At 42.1% G+C, this 26,294-nt stretch overlaps 2 protein-coding genes across 2 annotated transcripts in view; one reads left to right on the top strand and one right to left on the bottom strand.

Moving 5' to 3' along the window:
- GPLD1 (glycosylphosphatidylinositol specific phospholipase D1) overlaps positions 1-1,106 on the bottom strand; it is a 55,085-nt gene extending 53,979 nt beyond the window's left edge. The window contains exon 1 of the mRNA XM_060189291.1: positions 998-1,106. Within this exon, the coding sequence (XP_060045274.1) occupies positions 998-1,035 (38 nt within the window). The 5' untranslated portion in view covers positions 1,036-1,106. The remainder of the gene's footprint in view (positions 1-997) is intronic.
- Positions 1,034-25,984, top strand: ALDH5A1 (aldehyde dehydrogenase 5 family member A1). The gene is made up of 10 exons (XM_060189293.1): positions 1,034-1,375; positions 5,953-6,036; positions 7,156-7,326; positions 10,193-10,309; positions 15,392-15,535; positions 17,630-17,773; positions 19,511-19,673; positions 22,463-22,628; positions 24,646-24,704; positions 25,733-25,984. Exons 1-10 carry the CDS (start codon positions 1,034-1,036, stop codon positions 25,936-25,938), a joined length of 1,596 nt encoding a protein of 531 aa, XP_060045276.1. The 3' UTR covers positions 25,939-25,984.
- The last annotated feature ends 310 nt before the right edge of the window (positions 25,985-26,294 follow it).

Below are 26,294 nucleotides of genomic sequence, written 5' to 3'. Positions count from 1 at the left end.
AGGTGATATTATGTTGAGACAAATAATTTTAAATCAATATACAGGGCTAGATGTCATTTAAATTCATAAAATTGGAGTATATGCCTAATATTTTGATTTTCACTCGCAGTAAACTTTTAGGTTCAAACTAATTGTGCCTGGGTGAAGAATGCTATTTGAAGGTGAACATAGTCTGTACAATGAATTCTTATACTTTAGTTGATTTGGCTTTAATGAATAGTTCCATTCACTAGTTTATGGCCTAGTTTTAATCTTACCTAATATGCCTTGAATTAGCGCTTTATGACTGTGATCATTGTTTTGAACTTCTGGAACATTTAATGCTTAAAATATAAATATAAGGATTATATTTTACCCACAACAAACATATGAGAGTATTGCTCCCATTTCAAATGAGAGGGCTGAGATTAAATCATTTGCCCACACTACCTGACCTCAGTGCTTGTCCACAGCAGATTCTGAGTTGGATCCAAGTCTGTCTGTCTCCAAAGTTCTCTTAGGTATCAGGGGCAATTAATGAGAACACCTAGACCCACACCTAGGAAAGCATCCTGGTCGCATTTTGTTCCAACAAATTAACCTTTTCCCTGAATCCTGCATCAACGAGGAAACTTGAACTTGTTCTGGACAGTGCAGGCACCCATGTATTCATGCATCCAGAACAGACTCCTGTGGCTGGGAAAGGTCTTGATGAAGGGGTGATGCAGAAACTGAGCAGCTACGCATTGTTGGGGTGGCTAAGGAACATTCATTAACAAACGATCGAACACCCGAGAGGGCCAGTGCATCTTCCCGCGAATCGTCCGATTCCAGATACATCCTTCCCAAACAGCCTCAGGACAGCGCTTAAAGTCAAGTTCAGAGTGAAGGGCGCCCGGGGAAGCGCAGCTCCGCGTCTCCACAACCTTCGACCTGCCGCCTCCAAGCACTCAGCGCGTCCCCGCCTCCTCCTCGCTCCCGCCGCCCGACCCCTGCGCTCGTGTGCGCGCTCGCTTGCCTGCTTCCTGCCGCCGCCACTGTTACTTTCTCGGCCATGGCGACCTGCTTTCGGCTGCGGAGCTTCGGGGCCCAGCGCCTCCCGCCTGCTCCTCCCGGCCGTGGTCTCCGCCCCCGCGCGGGCTGCTGGCGACCGGCTCCCGGCCTGGCCCAGCTCCGCCGCTACGCCGGGGGGCCGGCGGGCCTCTCCCGGGCGCTGCTGCGCACCGACGGCTTCGTGGGCGGCCGCTGGCTCCCGGCTGCCGCCACCTTCCCGGTGTACGACCCGGCCAGCGGCGCCGAGCTCGGCACTGTGGCGGACTACGGGGTGACAGAGACTCGCAACGCTGTGCGCTCCGCCTACGAGGCTTTCTGCAGCTGGAAGGGGGTCTCTGCCAAGGTAAGCGCGCTGCGGGGCCAGGGAGAGTTGACTCAAAGCGAAACCCACCTGGCCTCTCCCCCCTCCTCAACCCCCTGACTCTCGGATTGACAAAGCTGTAAGCCCCAAAATAAGAGGGGATCGTCAAATAAGCTTGGAACACTTTGTGCCCAGGGTTTAGGGACAGAGTCGTTATCCCTGAGCCTCATGTTTTCAGTATGACAGCCAGTCAGTGGAGTGTGCAGTGAACTAACTAGTCGAGACTGACTTGGGAAGAGGGGACAGTGTCAGGGAAGGTGAGGGACACAAGTGACTCTTCTGAGCATCTGAAATAACTCCCTGGTTGACTATGCAGAAGGCCATTCCGTTGGTCCACAGGACAGGTAGTAAGTGCCCTTGGCCTAGAATCATGAATGAAGAATTCAAATATCATAGACTTGAATTGCTGTGATATATATATCATTGGATATATATATATATGACACATACATATATATCCTATATATAGCCTTTATATATCTATATATCTTATATATATTATTGGATAGAGACAGAGAGAAGTTGAGAAGGGAGGGGAAGATAGAGAGGGAGAGAGACCTGCAGCCTTGCTTCACCGCTGGTGAAGCTTTCCCCTGCAGGTGTGGACCAGGGGTTTGAACCTTGGTCCTTGCACACTGTAATAATGTATGTGCTTGAGCAGATCAGATGGACCACCACCTAGCCCCATGCTGTGAGTTTTTACAGAATATGAATTTGCCATTGTCCAAAACTATCTATCTGAAAATCCCTTTTAATTAAATTGGTAGTATGTATTAATCATATGTCAATGCACTGTAAAGCATTAAACCCCTCAATTAAAAAAAAAAAGTTGTTTGCACCCCAGTCTCAGCAACCTCTTTGAAGACTATGTTTAGGAAGTCATTATGCAAAAAGACTTTCACACCTAAGAAGCCCAGTTATCACCCACCCAGGTTCAATGCCCACTGGAAGCAGTAAGTCCTCTGGTTAAACAAACGAAAGCAAAACTACCCAAATATATTTTTAGGTATTGAAGGTTGGGATCCCAACATATGAATTTTAGGGGAACACAATTCAGCATAACATCACACCTTGTGCTCTAGTTGAGAACCACAGAAGGTGAGGGAATTCAGAATGGGCAAACAATCCAGTCAGGAACATGCCTGACACATTTATAGAACAGGAATTAAGAGCAGAATGAGAGGGCCAGTGAAATAGCTCACTGTGACCCAGATTCAAATGAAGCCCCCAAAAGATTGAAGGAATCTTTGGTGCTATGGTCTTTTCCACTCCCTAACTCTTAAAAAAAAAAAAAAAAAAAGTGGACTGACAGGCGGGCAGAATTGTAGGGTAGAAGATTATGGATGCGTGGGTAGGGTGTAAGCCATTCAAAAGACCATGGGCTCTACTTTGAGTGAGGTAGACTTTAATTTCAGGTTGTTTATTTGTATTTCTCCTAGGCTTTTTAAAAATTATTATTTTTTATTTATAAAAAGGAAACATTGACTAAACCATTGGATAAGAAGGGTACAAGTCCACACAATTCCCACCACCAGAGCTCTGCACCCCATCCCCTCCCCCTGATAGCTTTCCTATTCTTTAACCCTCTGGGAGTATGGACCCAGGGTCATTATGGGGTGCAGAAAGTGGAAGGTTTGGCTTCTGTAATTGCTTCCCCGCTGAACATAGGCGTTGACAGGTCAATCCATACTCCCAGCCTGCCTCTCTCTTTCCCTAGTGGGGAAACTCCCAGGGCTTTTTGTGTGTTTGTTTTACTGGAGCACTGTCCCACTCTGGTTTGTGGTGGTATTGGGGATTAAACCTGGGATCATAGAGCCTCGGATGTGAGAGTCTCTGCATAACCCCACCCACTAGAACTTCACACCTGCACAGTCCCCAGCAGGCCCCCTTTTTTTGAGGGGGAGAGACAGAGAGATACTGCAGCACTGTTCCACTGTTGAGTTGTTTTTTTTTTCCTCCAGGGTTATTGCTGGGGATGCAAATCCACTGCTCCTATAGTCTTTCTTTCTTTCTTTCTTTCTTTCTTTCTTTTTTTCGGTAGGACAGAGAGAAATGGAGAGGGGAGGGGAAGATAGAGAGGGAGAGAAAGATAGACACCTACAGACCTGCTTTACCAATTGTGGAGCGACCCTCCCCCCTGTACCTAGGGAGCAAGGGGCTTAAACCAGGATCCTTGTGCAGGTCCTTGTGCTTCATACTATGTGTGCTTAACCTGGTGCACCACCACCTGGCCCCCCTTTTCTACTGTTTATGAAGCTTTTCTGTGTACGTGCTCCCATGTGGCAAGGGAGCCTCTTGCATGGCATGGTGAAGTGTCTACCTGGTGAGCTATCTCCTGATCCCCATAATATTCTTCGGTGCCCCAGACATGAAAGTCTTTCAGCATAATCTGCCTTTTACTTTTTACAGAGCACTGTTCAGCTCTGGTTTATGGTGGAGCGGGGGATTGAACCTGGGACTTTGGAGCCTCAGGTATGAGAGTCTGTTTGCATAACCATTATGCTATCTATCATCTGCCCTAAGCTTTTCTGCATAATTACTATGCTATCTCCCTCACTTAATATTCTGAATGACCCAGAGAACTCTGTCCTTTCCAACTACAACGAAAGCAATAACAACAAGGATACACAAGGGCAACAACAAAAAAAGAAAAAAAAGAATATAAATAATGAGGAGCAGTAAGGAGGATGAAAAGTTAGTGTTTCAACTTTCTAAGATGAAGAGTTCCAAAGGTGAATGGTGGTGATAGCTGCGCATTGTGAGTGTCCTTAATACCACTGAAATGTATACTTAAAAATAGTTAAGAGAGTACATTTTATGTTATGTGTATTTCCCTTAATTAAAAAATAATAGCTTAGGGGCTAGGCAGTGGCACACCTGGTTAAGTGCTCACACTACAGTGCACAAAGACTCAGGTTCAAGTCCCTGGTCCCCACTTGCAGGGGGAGAACTTCACGAGTGGTGAAGCAGGGCTGCAGGTGTCTCTCTGTCTCTTTCCCTCTCTCCCTCTCTTCTCAATTTCTCTCTGTCTCTACTCAGTAATAAATAAATTAAAATATATTTTTTAAATAGCCTTTGTCTATTACGAATTGTGCTGCTATGAACATAGGTGTACACGTATCTTTTTGGTTGGGTGTTATGGAGTCCTTGGGGTATATCGTAGGGGAGAAATTACTGGGTCATATGGAAGATCCATGTCTAGCCTTGTGAGAGTTCTCCAGACAGCTCTGCACAGGGGTTGGACCAATTTACATTCCCACCAGCAATGCAGAAGGGTTCCTCTGTCCCCACAACCTCTCCATTTGTCACTGCTGTCCTTTTTGATGTATGCCATTCTCACAGGGTTGAGGTGGTAATCTCAATGTAGACTTTATTTGCATTTCTCTAAAACAGAAACCCCAAATCTTCAGCTGCACTATTCCAGCCTTTAGGTTCACGATTAGTCAACAATTTGTATGGCTTTATATGTTAACTCTTTTTTTCAGCCACCAGGTTCTAGATGCTACCATGATGCCAACCAGACTTCTTTGGGCAGACGACCCCACCAATGTGTCCTGGAGCCCCGCTTCCCCAGAGCCCTGCCCCACTAGAGAAAGAGACAGGCTGGGAGTATGGATCGACCTGCCAGTGCCCATGTTCAGAGGGGAAACAATTACAGAAACCAGACCTTCCACCTTCTGAACCCCATAATAACCCTTGGTCCATACTCTCAGAGGGATAAAGTATAGGAAAGCTATCAGGGGAGGGGATGGGATACGGAGTTCTGGTAGAGGGAATTGTACCCCTCTTATTCTGTGGTCTTGTCAGTGTTTCCATTTTATAAATAAAAATTAAATAGAAAATAATAGAAATGAATAAATCTTTAAAATTAAATGTATGCAGCAACAATGGAAAAAAGATGGCCTGCAGGAACAGTGGATTCAGAGTGCTGGCACTGAGCCCCTCTGATAACCCTGGAGGCATAAATGTACAGAATATTTTCCACTAATGTTTTTAAGTGTGATTGTATGTGCTTCACCTATTTGGAAACTATGAAGTTATGAAAATACAATTTCATAAGAAAAAAATAACCTTTGTATAGTGAAATTAAAGTTACTCAGACTTATCGTAAGTGCTAATAGCTGTTTCACAAAATTTACTCTCCTTTACAATGTGTAACTTAGTATAGCACTTTAGCTACGACTTGGCACTGAGTCTTTGTTACGACTCACTAGATAAAGGTCCATGTCTGGCCTTTCAAAAATGAGATTGCGGGGGCCAGGCGGTGGCACACCTGGCTAAGTGCACATGGTACAGCGCGCAAGGAGCCAGGTTCGAGCCCCTGTCCCCACCTGCAGAGGGAAAGCTTCGCGAGTGGTGAAGCAGGGCTGCAGGTGTCTCTCTGTCTCTCTCCTCCCTATCACCCCCTTTCTTCTCGATTTCTGGCTGTCTTTATCCAATAAGTAGATAAAGGTAAAATAAAATGAGACTGCACAGCTAGTGTTTTAAGAAACTGGAGATTATTTAAAGTCCTTTTAGACTTGGTATTTCACTATTTTTCTCATTTTTCCCCTTTTCAGGAAAGGAGTTCATTACTTCGGAAATGGTACGATTTGATGATGCAAAATAAAGATGAACTTGCCAAGATAATTACAGCTGAAAGTGTAAGTTCAGGCTCTAAATGTGCTACCCTGAGAAACTCTCTGGCAATTGTTAGACTAGCACTTGGGAAAACTACTAATTCAGGGCTGTTCTGTAGCTTAAGGAAATGTGAGTTCCTTGTCGAAGTAGATGTCAATTACTAGGCCAGCTATGTCTTTTTCTAATTATGCCTGGCACTTATTAAGCAAATAAAAATTTGTACTAACTTATTCTTTAAGATGCTGCAAGATTTTAAGTGGAACTATGTGCACTGCTTTTTCACTAGTCCAGATTTTATTCCATGTCACTGTTTTGTTTGATTTTTTTTTCATATTGTTTTTGTTCATTTAAAAATCTACTAAAAAAAAAATCTACTGGAGGGGGGCAGGTGGTGGTGCTCCTGGTTGAGCACACGTATTACAATGTGCAAGGACCTGGGTTCAAAGCCCCCAGTCCCCACCTGCAGGGAGAAAGCTTTACGAGTGGTGAAGCAGGGCTTCAGGTGTCTTTCTCTGTCTCTCTCCCTCTGTACCACCGTCTTCCCTCTTGATTTCTGGCTGTCTCTATCCAATAAATAAAGATAACTAAAAAATGTATCTCTCTGTTGCATTAAACTACTTACACCATGGTTACAACATTTAAAAGAGAAAATATAGAAAATGCTGTTCTAGTTTTCTACTCCTAATTTGTAAACACAGTAGGAATGCTAATGAATACTGGCTTTGTTATAGTTCCTTCACCATGTGAAGCCTGCTCTCTGAAACACACACTGAAGACAGACATTTCTCAACCACTCTCAGGGTTTTGTAACTAGAATTTTTTATTAATTAATTGATTAATTAATTTTGGATAGAGACAGAAGCTGAGAAGGGAGGGGGAGATAGAGAGGAAGAGAGAAGGGGAGACAGACACCTGCAGCCCTGCTTCACCACTTGTGAAGCATCTCCCCTGCAGGTAGGGACCAGGGACTTGAACCTGGGTCCTTGCACATTACAGCGTGTGTGCTCAACCAAGCGCACAACACCTCCCAGCTCCTAATTGGAAACTTTTCTACTCCTACTTGCAGCCTTGAAGAAGTTGGAATCATAGTCATGTTTTTGCTATTAGAAGTTAACAATATGTCCTTTTCTGATTTAATCTAGGGAAAACCACTGAAGGAGGCGCAAGGAGAAATTGTCTATTCTGCCCTTTTCCTGGAATGGTTTTCAGAGGAAGCCCGACGTATTTATGGGGACATTATCTATCCCCCACCAAAAGATAGACGAGCTCTGGTCCTCAAACAGCCCCTAGGTGTGGCTGCAATCATCACCCCGGTACGTAGTGGCAGGATCAGGATGAGACGAGGTCCCAGAGTGAGACATTGAACAGGGACTCAGGAAGCAATTCTTTCTTTCTTCCTTCCTTGTGAAGAGGCATACTCATATTGTTAGTTACACTTTTTACCTCTTCTTGGTTTCCTGATTCCTTGTTGGATGTGGAGGCGCATTTCCTGGTCCTCTATGAGATGGGTGGGGTTAGTGGGAAACACACACACACATGTCATCATTATGGCTTATCTGCTCTAATCGTGATTTTTCAGTTAGAAAGAATCAAGAGAGTCAGGCGGTAGTGCAGTGGGTTAAGTGCGGGTGGCAAAAAGGGCAAGGACCGGCCTAAGGATCCCAGTTCGAGCCTCCGGCTGCCCACCTGCAGAGGAATCACTTCACAGCTGGTGAAGCAGGTCTGTAGGTGTCTACCTTTCTCTCCACCTCTCTGTCTTCCCCTCCTCTCTCTCCATTTCTCTCTGTCCTATCTAACAATGATGACAACAATAATAATTACAACAGCAATGAAAAACAATAAAGGCAACAAAAGGGAAAATTTTAAAAAAATTAAAAAAAAAAAGAGAATCAGAGAGAAGGAGGGACACAGATACTGTAATATCCAAGTTTCCTCCAGTATGGTGGGCTGGGCTCCAACCTGGTTCACAGGCATGGCAGAAAGCAGGCACCCTTCCAGGTGAGCTTTCTTGCTTAACCTGAATATGTTTTCTAATGCTTTCATAGTTTGAAACATCGGGGAGGAGCCAGGAGGATTTTCTGATTTGCCAAAAAAAGCTGCTTCTTGACCTCACCTGTGACCATTAAAAAGATATTTATCGGGAATCAGGCGGTAGGGCAGTGGTGTGCGCTTAGCACACGTGGCGCAAAGCGCAAGGACCAGCATGAGGATCCCAGTTTGAGCTTCTGACTCCCCACCTGCAGGGGAGTCACTTCACAAAAGGTGAAGCAGGTCTGCAGGTGTCTATCTTTCTCTTCCCCTCTCTGTCTTCCCCTCCTCTCTCCATTTCTCTCTGTCCTATCTAACAACGTCATCATCAACAACAGTAACAACTACAACAATTAAGAAAAAAGGGCAACAAAAGGGAATAAATAAATATTTTTTCAAAGAAGATATTCATCATTTTCTTAATAAACTTTAACATGACACTTTTTTTTTGCCTCCAGGGTTATTGATGTCGTCATTGCTGGATAGGACAGAGAAATGGAGAGAGGAGGGGCAGACAGAGAGGGGAAGAGAAAGATAGACACCTGCAGACCTGCTTCACTGCCTGTGAAGTGACGCCCCTGCAGATGGGGAGCCAGGGGCTCAACCAGGATCCTTATGCCGGTGCTTGCGCTTTGTGCCATGTGCACTTAACCCGCTGTGCTACCACCTGACTCCCTTCTTTTTATTTCTAGTTTATTTGACAGGACAGAGAGTAATTGAGAGGGATGGGGCAGGTAGAGAGAGACAGAGAGTCATGCAGCACTGCTTAAGTGCTTATGATGCTGCCCTCCCCTGTAAGTGGGAACCAGGGGCTTGAACCCAGTTCCTTGCATATGGTAATTTGTGTGCTCAGCTAGGTGCGCTACCACCTAACCCCCTAAATAGATTTTTATTGAAGTAACATTGCATTAAACATACAGATTTCAGGTGTGCATCATTGAACATCAATATGTGTGTATATCTGTAATTTTGAACAACAGTTTATGCTTAATTTATAGTCATCAAGAGCAAAACATAGGCACTGGGTGAGGTTCTAGAGGTAAAAGACTAAGAAATACAATGTTGTATCTTTCTGGATAGGACGACAGTATGTAAGTGAATGCCCAACTTACTGTTCTTGACTAGCTTTTCTTTATCTATATGTTCTCTGCTGTGTCCCAACTTTTCTACAGTAGCTGCCAACTTGTCTCAAGATTATTGTTCCTTCTTTGATCAGTTACATATAAACACCCCCTTACTACAAGGACTAAGTAGGTCTGATGAAAAGTTCACTGCTGACTGACTGTGATCTAAGGAAGTTACTTAGCTGCTTTGACTCAGTTACACCAAACCCACAAACAAAAATCATAATACCAATCTCACTGGACTATACTGATATTTTAATTATAATTTTTTAGACCTGGTCTACATTCTTTTTTAAAGATTTTTATTTATTTATTTATTTATGAGAAAGACAGGAAGAGAGAGAAAGAACCAGACATCACTCTGGCACATGTGCTGCCAGGGATCAAACTCCAGACCTCATGCTTGAGAGTCCAAAGGTGTGCCACCTCCCGGACTACTTAAGTTTAATTTTATACCGTTTAAGATGGTGCTGGAGAAGTACTCTACAATAATATGTCAAAACAAAATGCAGTTATTATAGATCTCTAGCTGTCTACAGATGCCTCTCTATAAACAGAAAGAGAAGAAAATAATGACTGCCACTTTCTAAATCACTTTTGCTGATATTTTCTCTTAAAATGTCAGTGAACTACAGCCTTCAGGCTAAACCTACTGCCTGCATTTGCAAATAAAGTTGTGTTGAAGCATAGACATGTACATTCATGTTACAAGCTTGCAGTTAACATTTTAATAGAAACCATACGCTACATTTATGGTCTTGGCCCTTTAAGGAAAATGTTTGCTGCCCTGATGTAGATGATGTATTGTTTTAGGCTGCAAATTTTTTTTTGTTGTCTTTATAAATCTGTCTCCCAAGTCCAAGTTGACAGGTGGCAGGTGTTCTGAGAACTCACCTGTGTGGGAGTCAGGAACAGTTTTGCTAGTGAGTTGTGCAATAGAATTTATTAATTGCCTGCCTGACCTGCCTGCCTTTGAACTATGGGACAGCCCCTCATCTTACATACTGCCTTTACTCTTCTCACCCAGTGGAATTTTCCCAGTGCCATGATCACCCGGAAGGTGGGAGCTGCGCTGGCTGCTGGCTGCACCGTGGTGGTGAAACCTGCCGAAGACACACCCTTCTCTGCTCTGGCCCTTGCTGAGGTGAGTTGCTCTCCCTGTGCTGCAAAGTCCAACCCAAAGGGTCAAGGAAGGAGTTCATCCTTCCCTCCTTCTTTATTGGTTTTATTTTAATTGACAGCCCTCATCTTAAGGCATCTGATTCTCCTTTTTAGAGAAGAACAACAGCTGAAAGATTTTCCTGACAGTAGTATGCCATGGATTTGTTTAGGCTATCCTAAAAAAAAAAAAAAAAAATTCTGTCTTCCATTATTTTCTTTAAATAGGTAGTCAGATCATAGTGGCTAGGTGAAAACTCAGGCATTACAGTCAGAGACATAAGAGCACAAAGCAGAGCACGGCTGACAACTCATCTTCTTTCTTTCATTACTGATTAGCTCATATAAGAAGTACTTGATTGTTGTTGTGTTTTTTTTTTTAGCTACCTGTTTTTTTCAAATTGAAGGATTTTATCTTTACAAACTAGAAATATTGCACTTAAAAGAGAAGGACAGAAGTCAGAGAGTACCATTCCAGGGCATGCAGTGCTAGGGATGGAACTGGAAATTCAGACATGTAAGTCCATTGCTCTACCCGCTGTACTGTTTCCCTCAGCTGGTTTTCAAATTAATGAAATCCTATCACCAGCCAAAGATTGTATTTATTTATTTATTATTGACTGATTGATTTATTTATTGATTGATTCTTCAGGGAAAGAAGAGAAATTGAGAGAGAAGGGGCGGGAGAGACACCTGCAGCACTGCTCCACCACTCATGAGGCTATGCCCCTGCAAGTGGGGACCTGGTTGGGAATGCACATCCTTTCATATAGTAATGTGTACACTCTATCATGTATACCACCGGCTCGCCTCTTATTTTTTTAAGTATCATGTATTTGACATATTTGACTTTGTGTTGCAATGATTATCCCTCAGCTCATTTCCAAACATTTCTGTCTGATTTACATTGTTGGTCATCATGTGTGTGTGTCTAAGTGTAATCCCCCCACTTCCTTTTCTTTTTTCTTTCTTTTTTTTTTTTTTGGCCTCCAGGGTTATTGCTGGGGCTCAGTGCCTGCACCAAGAATCCACTGCTCCTGGAGGCTATTTTCCCCCCCTTTTGTTGCCCGTTGTTGTAGCTTTACTGTGGTCATTATTGTTGTTGTTGATGTCATTCGTTGTTGGGTAGGACAGAGAGAAATTGAGAGAAGAGGGGATGACAGACAGGGTGGAAAGATAGACACCTGCAGACCTGCTTCACTGCTTGTGAAGCAACTCCCTTGCAGGTGGGGAACCAGAGGCTCAACCGGGATCCTTACGCCGGACCTTGCGCTTTGTGCCACCTGCGCTTAACCTGCTGTGCTACCGCCTGATTCCTCCTTTTATTTTTTCTTTCATTTGATAGAACAGATAAAGTGAGAGGGAACATGGAGACAGGAAGAGAGGAGGAGAGACACTTGAAGCACTGCTTCACCATTCATGAAACTTCCCCCCTGCAGGTACAGACCAGAGGCTTGAACTCAGATCCTTATACATGGTGACATGTACACTGGGTACACCATCACCCAAACCTTTTTTTAAATTTTTTAAAAAATATTATCTATTGGGAGTCGGGTGGTAGTGCAGTGGGTTAAGCTCACATGGCGTGAAGTGCAAGGACCAGCGTAAGGATCCCATTTCGAGCCTTCAGCTCCCCACTTGCAGGGGAGTCACTTCACAAATGGTGAAGCAGGTCTGCAGGTGTCTATCTTTCTCTCCTCCTCTCTTTCTTCCCCTCCTCTCTCCATTTCTTTCTGTCCTATCCAACAATGATAACATCAACAACAGCAATAATAACTACAACAACAATAAAAAAACAAGGGCAACAAAAGGGAAAATAAATATAAAAAAATTAATAAAAATATTAAACATATATATATTATCTATTATTTATTTGAGATAAAGACAGAAATTGAGAGGACAGGGAAAGAGCGAAAGACACCTACAGCACTACTTCACTGCTCTTAAAGCTTCCCCCCTACAAGTAGGGGCCAGGAACTTGAATCTGGGTCTTTCCACATGACAGTGTGTGCACTCAACAAGCTGTGCCACCACATGGCCCTTCTACCAACTGTAAGGGGTCTCTTCCTCCTCCATCTCACGGTGCACATGATTCGCGCTTCACCCCTTACTGGAGTCCTTTGCACTGTCCTATTATTCATTGAGCAGTTATGGCTGCTATTCCCAGATGCACCCACCTTGTGTTCTGTGAACATCTGTGAGCTATTTAAAGTTCTCTCTTATCAGTTCATCAGTGATCTTACTGCTTCCTCTGTGTCTTCTCACACAAGTGATCCCTTTGTTTTGTCACTGTTTTGTGGCCTCACCCACATGTCATTTGCATTTTGTGGGAATTTCTTGTTGTCCAGTGCTTTGTTGTGTTGTCCTCAGCCTATAGACAGTAACTGTACTGGGGCCAGGCGGTGTGCAAGAACGCAGGTTCAAGCCTCTGGTTTCCACCTGCAGGGTAGAAGCTTAACAAGTGGTGAAGCAGGGCTGCAGGTGTCTCTCTGTCTTTCTCCTTCTCTATCTGTCCCTCCCCTTTCAATTTCTCTCTGTCTCTATCAATAATAAATAACTAAAATTTTAAAAGATTTTTTTAAAAAGATGCATTTTGGTAGGTGGGTGGTGGTGTGGCGGGTTAAGCACACGTAGCACAAAGCGCAAGGACCGGCAGAAGGATCCCAGTTCGAGCCCCTGGCTCCCCACCTGCAAGGGAGTCTCTTCACAGGCAGTGAAGCAGGTCTGCAGATGTCTGTCTTTCTCTCCTCCTCTCTGTCTTCCCCTCCTCTCTCCATTTCTCTCTGTCCTATCCAACAACGATGACATCAGTAACAACAAGTACAACAATGAAAAACAACGAGGGCAACAAAAGGGAACAAGGGCAACAAAAGGGAAAAACAACAAGGGCAAAAAAAAGGGAAAATAAATAAATATTTTTAAAAAGATGTATTTAAAAAAAATAGATAATGACAGTATTGGCCAGAAATATCCGGGAGTACTTACTTGGCCCCTGAGATCTCTCTCCACAGACGCTCCCAACCTGAGCCAACATGGCTAGACCAACACCTGTGGTTCTTACTATGATTTCAGATGCATCTGAGCAACAACTATTAGGGAACTTGGAAAAATAAGGGGCACCTGGGAAGTGGTGCTGTGGATAAGGTCTTAAGACTCTCAAGCATGAGGTCCTGATTTTGATCTCCATAAATGCATATGCCAGAGTGATACTCCGGTTCTCTTAATCTCTCTCTTTTTCTAATTAATAAATAACTCTGAAAGGAGAGGAGAGGAGAGGCAGGCTGTGTCTATAGGGCCTTTGTTAGAGAGAAAGAGAACATGGACCTAGAGTTTCATTCTTATAGAGTCCACAGTGGAGGGCCTAGAGATTCATGGGTTCAGTCTTTCTTAGTGGATTTAAAACCCAGAAAGTGGCTCAGTGCGTAAAGCATGGCCTTACTATGTGTGATGCCCTTGGTTTGATTTCTAGTACCCCATGGGAGTACCATGGACAGCACCAAGTTTGGTGTTTTAATGTCAAAAAGTGTTTTGCTCTCTCAAAAATATGAATAAAAAATGGAGTAGAAGGGGCAGGAGAGATAGATAATTGTTATGCAAAAAGACTTTCCTGCCTGAGGTTCCAAAGTCCCTGGTTCTGTCCCCACGTGTACACTGCCCCCTCTTACCCCAACCCCCCAAACCAGAGCGGAACAATGCTCTGGCATAAATAAATAAAACATTTAAAAATACCTAAATTGAATGAAGGAGTCAGCTCAGTAAAAACACAAGCACAAAACTCTGGCTTCATTCCCCAGCACTGAATTTAAAAATAAAGAAATAAACAAGATACAGGAATTAAATTTCAGGAAGGCAGAAAACTAGTTGACGACTTGTCAGCTATCTAAGTCAACTAGAGATAATTAGAAAACAAAAGAAACTTGGGTGGAAGGTGCTGTGTGGCTCTTTATCTAGTCATGTGATTGGAAATGCAATTTTTCAAAATAACTGTCTTACAAGTAGATACCTCAGAATCATAGCTTTAGTCAAGCATTTGTATGACAACTTTAAAAAAAAAGAACTTTCACTTGCTTCCATTTACATCCAGTCTTGTTGCTAATGCTGGCTCTGAGATGCTGAGTTTGGTGTCTAATTTTGCCGTTTTATTTTGGTTTTGCTCTGCTCTTGGGGGTTATGAGTGACTTAGGAAGATTCAAAAACTTTACTGCTATCATCATCTTCCAAAAAATTCCAATCATATATGTTCAATAAGGTTACTGTTAGTGGAATTTGGAAATATAAATAACTTAGGATGGGACTTACCTAAAGAGAATCACCAGGCACAAAGCCTGGGTCCCCAAGTCAAGCAGCTGTGGGGGGTCATGCTGGCTTTATTTCTACCTCGAATGTGACCAGGGTACACACTACCCTTCTAGACCTCCCTCTCCTCATATTGCACTGAGAAAGCAAACCACCCATGCAAAGACCTCACCCATCGTCATGTGCAGTAGTGAAGATTTCTTTTCACTGGTTCCTTTTGATTCTGCAATGAATCTGACAACCTTTTTTTCATGGCTATCCTTTGATTTTCTTTTATTTATTTGTTTGTTTGCTTGCTTGCTTGCTTTTAACATTTTAAAAAAAGTATCTTTATTTATTTGACAGAGACAGCCAGAAATTGAGAGAAGGGAGGAGTTAGAGGAGGAGAGAGAGAGAGAGAGAGACACCTGCAGCACTGCTTTACCACTTGTGAAGTTTTCCCCCAACAAGTGGAGAGTGGGGACTTGAACCTAGGTCCTTGCACACTGTAACTTGTGCGTTCAACCAGGTGCACCACCATCTTCTGATTTTATTGAGAAAGACATTCAACTTGTTTTTTTAAACAAAAAAGTAGCACTGAAACTCCTGCTCTAAGAAACTTTATTTTGCAAACATTTAACAGCATATTAACATCATTTTAATACGATTATCTACTTCAGTTCCAAATATATTCATACTCTGTCCCCAGGGTCAACTAAAAATTACCAGTTTATTTCTCTTTTCTCTCTTTTTTTTTTTTTCAGTCTGACCATTTGCCATTTCTCCTTTCTAGCTTGCTAACCAGGCTGGGATTCCTGCAGGTGTGTACAATGTCATTCCCTGCTCTAAAACGAGAGCCAAGGAAGTAGGGGAGGCACTTTGCACTGACCCTCTCATTTCCAAAATTTCCTTTACTGGCTCAACAGCTACTGGAAAGGTAAGTGACTTAAGTCTTATGGGGGGACACATGTCATTCCAATGTTTTCTTTTTTGAAGGGTATAAAAATACTATTTTTTCTTGATTACCATTTGGAGGAAAGTTTTCAGCACTGAGTTAATAGTGCTGTTGAGTAGAGTAAGATCATCATCCCCTGGAGAGATGGTGGTATGTGCTGCTCCTTATTGTGACATGAAGGAAGTTCTTGCTTGACAGCACTGGCAGAGTTAGAGTAGCTTAGTTTCCTAGTACGTCATATGTGAAGTGACTGAAAGCTGTCCATTGTATTTCCTTAATTCTATAATGCATGCTTCATGACTTAGGTTCTAGAAACCTATAATTGATGCTGAAATAGATATCTTAGAGCTGAACAAAAAATGTATTGGTATAAAGAAATTTACAGACAGAATTTTTTTCTCCTTTTAAAGTCCAAAAGGTTTTTCCATATATCTCAAGTTATGCCTCTGAGTGGACTTTAATATCCTTTTAAATGTTCAAAAGAGAAAAAAAAATCAGAAAAACAAAAATTTTATTTCTGGTGTTTCTCTCCTGGTTATAATTTTTTTTCTGTTAATATATATGTGTGTACTACACATACATGTATAAACTAGAGCTAGTTGTATAGAGAAACACATGCCAGACAAAAAATATTATCAATCTAACCTGGCAGTTTTTGTGAAACTGGTCATTTTTAGACTTCATTAGAAGCAAAAAGGAAAAAGGCAATTTAAAAAGCCCACTCTAGTCACTTCTGTCATATCTGTACATTCATGCCTAGTGACACTTGTGCATCCAGAACAGAAGCAGGAATTTTTTTTTTATTTCTTTATTGGGAAATTAATGTTTTACATTCAAAGAAGCAGGAATTTTTTGATCCACAAACTGTCACTCCCCTGATCAGTGGATCTTATTGTGCAAACTTTATCTCAGGGGCTTTCAGGTATTACTCTGAAGCAAACAATGAGAAAGGAACATGGGAGAAAGGGCAATAAAACCTTCACCATTCAAACCAGAAAAATTGCAGGATGCTGGACAAATGGCAGCAACTCATTACATTTCCTCACTTTGCTCTGCAAACTGTCACTTTCAAATCAAACGCCCCCCCCACACACACACACACAAGAAAATATCAACCATGTTCCTGTCAGGTTCAACATTACCATCTAAATTATTTACTCAAACAGTGATTCATTTCAAGTAGCTTAAAGGGAAATGATAGGAACCTTTACTAAAGGAATAACTGCATTATATAGCAAAGATCTCCTCTGAACTGATCTTTTCAAAGAATCTGTGAGTGACTTGAGTTCTTGGTCCTCAGAGACATAGTCTGCCACCTTCTAGGGGTGTCACCCCTTCTAGACCTAAGAGGGTCAGCAGCCTTGTTCTGTGGCACATAACATCTTGCCCCTCCATCCACCACACACACACACACACACACACACACTTAAATCATGAATGATCAGTTAACCCAAGGAAATCAGATTCATAGACTGGCTACTATCCTAGGACAAGAGGCTTGGCACAGAAAGAGGAGTTGAGTTTTGGGGGTGGGGGAGGTTTAAGTGGTAAAGCAGTGTTACTGGTGTCTCTGTCTCTTTCCCTCTCCATCTCCTCATTCCCTCTTGATTTCTGTCTGTCCAATCAATCAGTAATTAAAAAAAAAAAATCTCGTTGGATTCCAGGAGGTGGCACAATAGCTTGAGCACACACACTACCAACCTCAAGGACCCAGCTTCGAGCCCTGGGTTCCCACTTGCAGGGGAAAAGCTTTGGGAATAGTGAAGCTGGGCTGTGGTTCTCTCTCTCTCTCTCTTTCTCTCTCTATCTCTCTTCCTCTATCTCTCTCCCTCTCCCTATCTCCCGCTTTCCTTTCTCTGTCTCTACTCAATGAATAAAAAATATATTTTAAAAAATTTTTTGTTATCCTTTCAGTGTTTGTCAAATACAGGCAGATATGACTGTAGTTTTGCTATACCTTTTCTGATGTAAACTATCATCCCATATTCACTGCTCTATGTAAGTAATTTTAAACAAAGGCATATAAATAAGTTCAGGTAGTTGATTTTGGTGCTCATAGCTTTTTGTCTTCTGCAGATACTGCTGCACCATGCAGCAAACTCAGTGAAAAGGGTCTCCATGGAGCTGGGAGGCCATGCTCCATTCATTGTATTTGACAGTGCCAATGTGGACCAGGCCGTAGCAGGGGCCATGGCATCTAAATTTAGGAACTCTGGACAGGTGAGTCTTGTAACATTTTGTGTGTGTGTGTGTGTGTGTGTGTGTGTGTGTGTGTGTGTGTGTGTGTGTGTGTGTGTTTATAAGAATCCCAACACCTTGTCCTCTAGAAGAACTGTCTGGATCCTGCCCGTCCATTCATTCTGTAAAGCTACAACTTTGGATATTCTGCTTTAAGCATGTGAAAATGCAAATAACACAAAAAATATATAGACTGTTTCTACTAAGACTGGGGAGATATCACAGTGGTTCTGCAAAATCCTCATGCCTGAGGCTCTGAGGTTGCAGGTTCAATCTCCAGCACCACCATATGCCAGAACTGAGCAATGCTCTGATCTATTTCTTTCCCTCTCTCTCTCTCTCTGTCTCTCTCTCTGTCTACCTCTATATCTGTATCTTTCCCTTTATATCTCTCATTAAAATAAAAATAAAATATACTGTTTCTACTACAAAATACATTATTAAGAAAAAAGATATGGAACTATGAACAAGGCTTATCACAAGAACCATGTGCCTTGCATATGTGAGGTTCTGGGTTTAAGACCTCATGGCATAGTGTTACTCTGACACCTCCCAAAAAATGTTTTTAAAAACAATAGAGATGAAGGGTCAGGTGGTAGTACACCTGTTAAAGTATACATGTTACAGTGTTCAAAGACCCAGGTTCCCACCTCCAGGGGGGAAAGCTTCACAAATGGTGAAGCAGTGCTGCAGGTGTCTCTCTGTCTCCCTTGCAATCTTCCCCATCCCTTTTGATGTCTCTGTGTTAATCCAATAAATAAATAGTTATTTAAAAAAAAAATTTAAGGGAGTCAGGCGGTAGCACAGCAGGTTAAGCGCACGTGGCACAAAGTGCAAGGGCCAGCATAAGGGTCCCGGTTCGAGCCCCCGGCTCCCCACCTGCAGGGGTGTCACTTCACAGGCAGTGAAGCAGGTCTGCAGGTGTCTATCTTTCTCTCCCCTTTATGTCTTCCCCTCCTCTCTCCATTTCTCTCTGTCCTATCCAACAACGATGACAACAAGAATAACTATAACTGTAAAACAACAAGGGCAACAAAAGGGAATTAAAATTTTTTTTAAAGAACAGAGATAAAATGTATTAATTATATTTCTAGTTTGGAGTTTTAAAATAATGAATTGAAAATAAATAATCTTTTCAGTAATTTAGGGTGACATGAATAATGATTTTCCAAATGTCAGACTGAGCCACACTGGAAGGTTTTAGGCAAAGGGTATCAGTCCTAGGCTGCATTCTTTCTGGCTTCTGCTCAGTTTCACTGCAGTATATCTTCCTCTCAGGAACTTGCAGCTTTTTGTGTTGAATTCCCTCCACTCATTCATTTCACAAAAGCTTATTCAAATAATTTGAAAAAATTGTGTGTGTACCAGAGTAACACTATGCCATGAGGTCTTATGTGTGCAAGGCTCTATGGAGTGTGTATGTGTGTGCATCTGTGCGCACACATAGAGATATTTGAATTGGCCTATTTAACCACAGAGGTGTGGTAGCTGTGGAGGTAATTGGAAAGGAATGTGCTCTCACCAAGGTGCTTATCTCTAGACTCAACCCTACCTCGGGAAGAAAACAGCAGGTTGGGCACAGGACAGGAACCACCTTAAGGAAGTGTTTCCACATTCAGAGAGGAAGCCGACAGTCACATATCTATAGGTGGGGACAATAACACCTGCCACGCCCTGTGAGTTGTGTTTTATTTATTTATTTATTTATTTTCTTCCCAGACTTGTGTTTGCTCAAACCGTTTCTTGGTGCAAAGGGGAATACATGATTCCTTTGTGAAGAAATTTGCTGAGGCAATTAAGACAAACCTCCATGTAGGAAATGGATTTGAGGAGAGAACTACCCAAGGTCCATTAATTAATAAAAGTGCAGTAGAAAAGGTAGGTGCATTTTATTTTCTGCTAAAGATAACTTCATCATTTCTGTACCAAAGGCTGGACTAGCAAAAAGCACACTGGTCTCCAAAGCCCCAGGTTCAATCCCCTGCACCACCATAAACCAGAGCTGAACAGTGCTCTGGTTAAAAAAAAAAAAAAAAACTGGTAAGTTGCCCAGTGAGACTATTTTGAAAATAGTGGAAGAGTCTAGAAAAAGTAGATTTCTTCTAGTTTCTGTGAATCAGTTGCTATAATGTGATCATTGGTTTGCCCGTCTCTATCACTGAGGCCTCATGGGTCTGTCATTGAGGTTTTTCTGCCTTCTTTTCTCATAATCTTAGTGGTGGTAATTTAGTTGGGTTTGTTTGTTTGTTTGTTTGTTTGTTTGTTTTTTTCCGCCCAAAAAAAATAGGATCTTCTTGAATTCAAGTTCTCTAAACTTTGAACACCTGGAAGGAAATCAAGGCCACACTTTTTTTTGAGCTCTTTTTTGTTTCAGCTGAAATGCTAACCTTGAGCTATTGCTTCTCCCCTTGACTGAAAAAAATGTCTTTCCAAAAGAACTCTTTTATTAGTGATTTAATATTAATTTACAAAATTATAAGACAGCAGGGGTATAATTCCACACCATCCACACCACTAGAGTTCTGTGTCCCCATTTCCTCTACTGGAAACTGTGGTAATTCTCCCAAGGTCACAGATACAGATTGACTATTGTTTCTGTAATTCTATATATATTTGCCCATTTTTTCCTATGGCCGTGCCTTGTTTTCCTTTCTAAGATACACCTCCACTTATTGCTACTTCCAAATGTTCATCCTTTTTTTACTCTTTTCTCTCTGGGTCTTAGGGTCTTGATGGAATAGAGTTCAGAGCCCTCTAGTCATCTTACCCTAACATTGCTCTGGGATATGAACCAGCATTCTTTCCAGAAGAATTCCTGATGAAAGTCTCCCAACAGGAAAAGATAGAATTGCAACAAACAGGGAGTCAGGTGGTAGCGCAGCGTGTTAAGCACACGTGGTATAAAGCGCAACTACCGGTGTAAGGATCCCAGTTCGAGCCCCTAGTTCTCCACCTGCAGGGGAGTCACTTCACAGGCAGTGAAGCAGGTCTGAAGGTGTCTATCTTTCTCTCCCCTTCTCTGTCTTCCCCTCCTCTCTCCATTTCTCTCTGTTCTATCCAACAACAACGACATAACAACAACAATAATAACTACAACAATAAAACAACAAAGGCAACAAAAGGGAATAAATTAAATATTTTTTAAAAGAATTGCAACAAACATATTCATAATTTAGAAATGGCAGGAAAGGTAAGCTTTAGGATTCTTTGTTCAAAATATGTCAGTCTAGTTGATGAGTCAGACTTCTCTCCTTCTACTGATTAAAAAAAAAATCCTTTTCACACCTGTCATGGGCAGAGGTTGTACCTGTGTGTCAACAACTATACTGTAAAACATTAACCTCCCCTCCAAATAAAATGGGGGGAAAATTATTTTCAAGGATCAAGGAATAGCTCATCTGGTAGTAGGGTACATATCTTTTTGAAACAACTACTAGAGGAGAATATACAAGCACACATTGGAGGCTTGGTTCTAGACACAATGAATTTGGTTTCCCAGTGACTGTCCAAGTTATGTTCATACTATACTGGAGATTACTAAATGAGCAATAGCATTATGTCTTAAAAATACAATATATTTACCTTAATTAAAAAAAAATATATGTATATGTATACATATATATCTAAAATTTTAACCATCACCTGAGTATTCAGCAAATTGCAATCTTTTTACTGGTTGGGGGCCCTGTACACAACCACAGTATCTGCTGGGCATGGTAAACCAAGGTACAATAGAGAGCTATGCCTGTATTGGAACAAAGTGAAAACAAAGTCCAGGAAAGGAGACAGCATGGGACTCAAGACACTGGAACTGACCTAGGAGTGAAATAGGAGCAAAGTTGCCAGACATCAGACCCACCCACAGATAACATCAAACTACTGGAAAAAGAGAGGAGTAGGAGAGGGTGCCTCTGGGCACTTCATATACCCTTATTATCTGTGTCTTTGCAGAGTGGATAAAATTCTGGGTTCCTTCAACCCGGAAGGCACTAAATAATATTGCTTGTAGCCTTTCATTTTATTTATGTATTCATTAAATAGAGACAGAGAGAAACTGAGAAAGGGGAGAAAGAGAAATACCTGCAGCACCACTTTTACCACTCATGAAGCTTCCTCCCCTGCAGTTGGGGGTCAAGGAGCATGAATCTGGGTCCTTGCACATGGTAACATGTGTGCTCAACTGAGTTTACCACTGCCCATGCCTGTTTATGACCCTTTTTTTTTTTTGGCCTCCAGGGTTATTGCAGGGGCTGGGTGCCTGCACTACTAATCTAATCCACTGTTCTGGAGGCCATTTTTCCCTTTTGTTAACCTTGTTGTTTATCACTGTTGTTGTTATTGCTGTGATTGTTGCTGGATAGGACAGAGAAATTGAGAGAGGAGGGGAAGACAGACAAGGGGAGAGAAAGATAGACACCTGCAGACCTGCTTCACCGCCTGTGAAGTGACCCCTTTGCAGGTGGGGAGCAGGGCTCAAACCAGGATCCTTACACCGGTTCTTGCTCTTCATGCCATGTGCACTTAACCCACTGCCCTATCGTTGTAACTTTTGAAGTGAGAGATCCAGTTCTCTTTTCTGAAGTTTGAGCACTCTACAGGATTGTACTGTTTCCAAAATCTCCTCAACCAACTTTCCCAAGGGCTCATCTTTTTCCTCTTCATGGCAGGTAGAGCAACACGTGAGTGATGCAGTTTCCAAAGGTGCCACCATTGTGACAGGTGGGAATCGACATCAACTTGGACAAAATTTCTTTGAGCCCACCCTGCTCAGCAATGTCACCCAGGACATGCTCTGCTCTCAGGAAGAGACTTTTGGACCTCTGGCACCTGTCATCAAGTAAGATCACTGAGCTGGAAGGAAGACAGGAGAAAGAATAGAAAAGGAAAAGAAACTCTTAGGGTGGGAGAGAGAGAGAGCATTATGGTTATGCAAACAGATCCTCATGCCTGACACTCCAAGGTCTCAGATTCAATCCCCAGCAACACTATAAACCAGAGCTGACCAGTGCTCTGGTAAAAACAAAAAGCAAAGAAAAAAAGAAAAGGAAAGAAAGAAAGAAAAGAAAGAAAGAAAGAAAGAAAGAAAGAAAGAAAGAAAGAAAGAAAGAAAGAAAGTCTTCAGTTCCTTTGAGATTTTTGAGGTGGAGTGGGCTAGTGAGGGAGAGAGCTGTATTGTGGCAATTGAATTCAAGCTCAGTTTAAAGAAGTGTGTTATTGCCTATTTAGACCACAATCTTTATCAATTCTTGCTTTCTGCTGAACTCATTCTTGTGAATAGAATGAATCCTCCCATAAGTCCTGAGAAATGATCTTTCATGCCACATTCATAAGTAAATAATAATTTCCTTGGATAGAATTCTAGATTCAACATTTTCAAACTATCCCTCCTTTTTTTTTTTTTTTCTTTTCTTTTTGCTGTTGTAAAATCTAACATCTGGTTCTTATTTCTCTGGGAGGGTTATACTTTCTCTCTTTGGAGATTTTTTAAATTTCTTTGCATCCTTTGATTTCATGTGGAGACTCTGATATGACATGGTAGACGTTTTTTTTAGTCTGATACTTTTAAATATTTAAGTGTTTTGTTCTGAGAAATTCTTGGTTGTTATTTCTCCAAATATTCTCTTCCCTTTGTTTACCCTTTTCTGGCCTTCAAAGAAGTTTTATATCCTTTTACTTTTGTTCTTCACTTATCTTAACTCTTTTATTTGTTCACTCCATCTCTCCATCTATTCTTTGTTCTCTTTTAAACATTCCTTTTCTGCCATCTGTCAGCTTAGTGATAAACCTACCAGCTCATCTCTCAAGTTCATTATCACAACCTTTTTTGTTGTTATTATTATTAAACAGAGGCTTTACTTCAATCCCTGGTTATGAATTAGGTACAAAAAAAAAATCTTTTAGTAGAGAGCTCAAGGACCAGCACAAAGATCCCAGTTCTAGCCCCCGGCTCACCACCTACAGTGGGGGTTACTTCACAAGTGGTGAAGGAGGTCTGCAGGTGTCTTTTTCTCCCTCTCTCTGTCTTCCCCTCCTCTCTCAATTTCTTTCTGTTCTATCCTGTAATAACAGCAACAACATCAATGCGGGGGAAAAAAAAAAGGTCACCAGGAGCACTGGATTTGTAGTGCAGTCACCGAGCCCCAGCAATAACCCTGGAGGCAAGGGGGGGGGGAGTAGCACAGTGGGTTAAACACAGGTGGTGCAAAGTGTAAGAACCAGAAGGCATAAGGATCCCGGTTTGAAACCCTGGCTCCCCACCTGCAGGGGAGTCACTTTATAAGCGGTAAAGCAGGTCTGCAGGTATCTATCTTTCTCTCCCCCTCTGTCTTCCCCTCCTCTCTCCATTTCTCTCTATCCTATCTAACAACAGTAATAACTACAATAAAACAACAAGGGCAACAAAAGGAAATAAATAAATATCAAATATATATATATACATATATATAAAGAAAAGAAAAACAAACTTTAAAATTTGACAGGACTTTGGTTATTATCGAGTGGGCATTGGACATAGAACTTTGGTGATGAGTGTCACAACCCTTTTTTTTATCCTAGATACTTCTACTTAGTTGTTACCTATAATTGGTTCTCCCCATCTTGTTGTTGTTCTTCATTTTGCTATGAATACTTATCCTTTTCTTACATTTTGATTTTGTGCCATTATTATTATTTTTTTAATTTTTACTTATTCTTTCTTTGGATAGAGACAGAAACTAAGAGGGACACCTGCAGTACTGCTTCACCACTTGTGAAACTTTCCCCCCTGCAGATAGGGACTGGGGACTTCAACCCAGGCAGATTCTTTATTCTCCCTAACAGGTTGTTGTGCTGATAACCCGTCTTAACTTTGGCAGGTTCAACACAGAGGAGGAGGCTGTGGCCATTGCTAATGCAGCCGATGTTGGGCTGGCAGGTAGGCCTCACCCCACGTAGTGGTGCTCAGTCACTTCTCATGCTGATGCTTGAGTTTATCTTCTAAACATTGCCCAAGTTTCAAGAAGGAAACCTAGTTTTCTTGATTTGTTCTGTTGCTTTCTCGGGAGGAAAAGTTAATGTATTTTGTGTCAGCTTCTGTTCCCTTGCCCCGACCACAGTAAAGCACATTTGGGAGCTCCCTGGTTAGAGCTGAGGGTATGTGTTGGGGGTGGGAGGAGAGCTATAGTACAGACAGTGCAGATTGTTCTAGAAGAGAGTCACACATACTCTGGAAACCTCATATTCCCAGAAGCATAATGCCTGGAAATTCCAGGTGTTTTTTTTCTCCCATGTTGCCTGGCTCCTGGAAGTTTAAATAGGGAAAATGCTAGACAAGAGCATTAGTGTGAGGTCAGTGTAGAAAGGAAGATAATACATGCAGATGAGCCTCACCAAGTGGCTGCCATTTCTTCTTCTTCTTTTTTTTTTTAAGTTTGTAGATGGTCAAGGTGTTTACATTATGATAAAATTACATGAGCATTGCTCAATGGAATTTAGTAAACCCAAGAGGAAATAAGAGTATTTTTAAGAAGATGAAAGGAAAAGGGGAGGGGGGGGAGGAAGAAATTCAGCACCAGTATGGGAGCCATTATTATCTGAACTCATGCCCCACTGTGGGCACTAGCCGTGGGTGATGTAAGAATTATAACAAGTGGAAGAGGTTAAGGCTGCTGAGACATATACCATAAATCAAGAGTTAAAAAATGTAGAGAAGGGTCTTTATAACACCGAGTTCAGCTATATTGGTATGTTCTGCCTTTTCTGATGGGATGATGACGGAAGAAAGCAGACAAGTAATTTCCAAAGGGTTTGAGATGAAGAAATAGGTGGGATCTCTGGGTGGAAACAGAGAGGATCTAAGTTTACGTGACTAGACCAATGATCATCCATGGCACCCTCAGCATTAGATCTGATGTCTTCAATGATTTGTCTACATGTTGACTGAGTCCTTTATTCCTATGACAGGTTATTTTTACTCTCAAGACCCGGCCCAGATCTGGAGAGTGGCAGAGCAGCTGGAGGTTGGCATGGTTGGTGTTAATGAAGGCTTGATCTCCTCTGTTGAGTGCCCCTTTGGTGGGGTGAAGCAGTCTGGCCTAGGGCGAGAGGGCTCCAAGTATGGCATTGATGAGTATCTAGAAATCAAGTATGTGTGTTTTGGAGGCTTGTAGGCGGCACTAGCTCTTTAAAAAATAAAGCAGGATACTTATCTACCAACATGAGGACATGCCATACTTTATTTTAAATGAATTTCTAAGTTATCTGAGACATTTTGTAAAGCTCATCGGGTCCTCCTGACCTTAAGTAGATGCCAGTCTTAACCCTCCCCCTTACCTAACTAGGGACCAAGGAAAGCTTCTGTACCTGTGACTGCAAACTCCCCCACAACCAGCCTTTACTTTATAGAATGAGACCCTGTGAGCCCTGAACAATAGTGAATGCCTCCAAGCAAATGCAGCACAAGGCAGGTGGCCCCTGGAGCACTGTCATTAACACAGCCTTGTCCCATGTGGCTCTGAGGCTTAGA

The sequence above is a fragment of the Erinaceus europaeus genome, chromosome 4 (assembly GCF_950295315.1).
Source record: "Erinaceus europaeus chromosome 4, mEriEur2.1, whole genome shotgun sequence".
NCBI classification, from domain to species: Eukaryota; Metazoa; Chordata; class Mammalia; order Eulipotyphla; family Erinaceidae; genus Erinaceus; species Erinaceus europaeus.
This window is presented reverse-complemented; position numbering and strand designations above follow the sequence as displayed.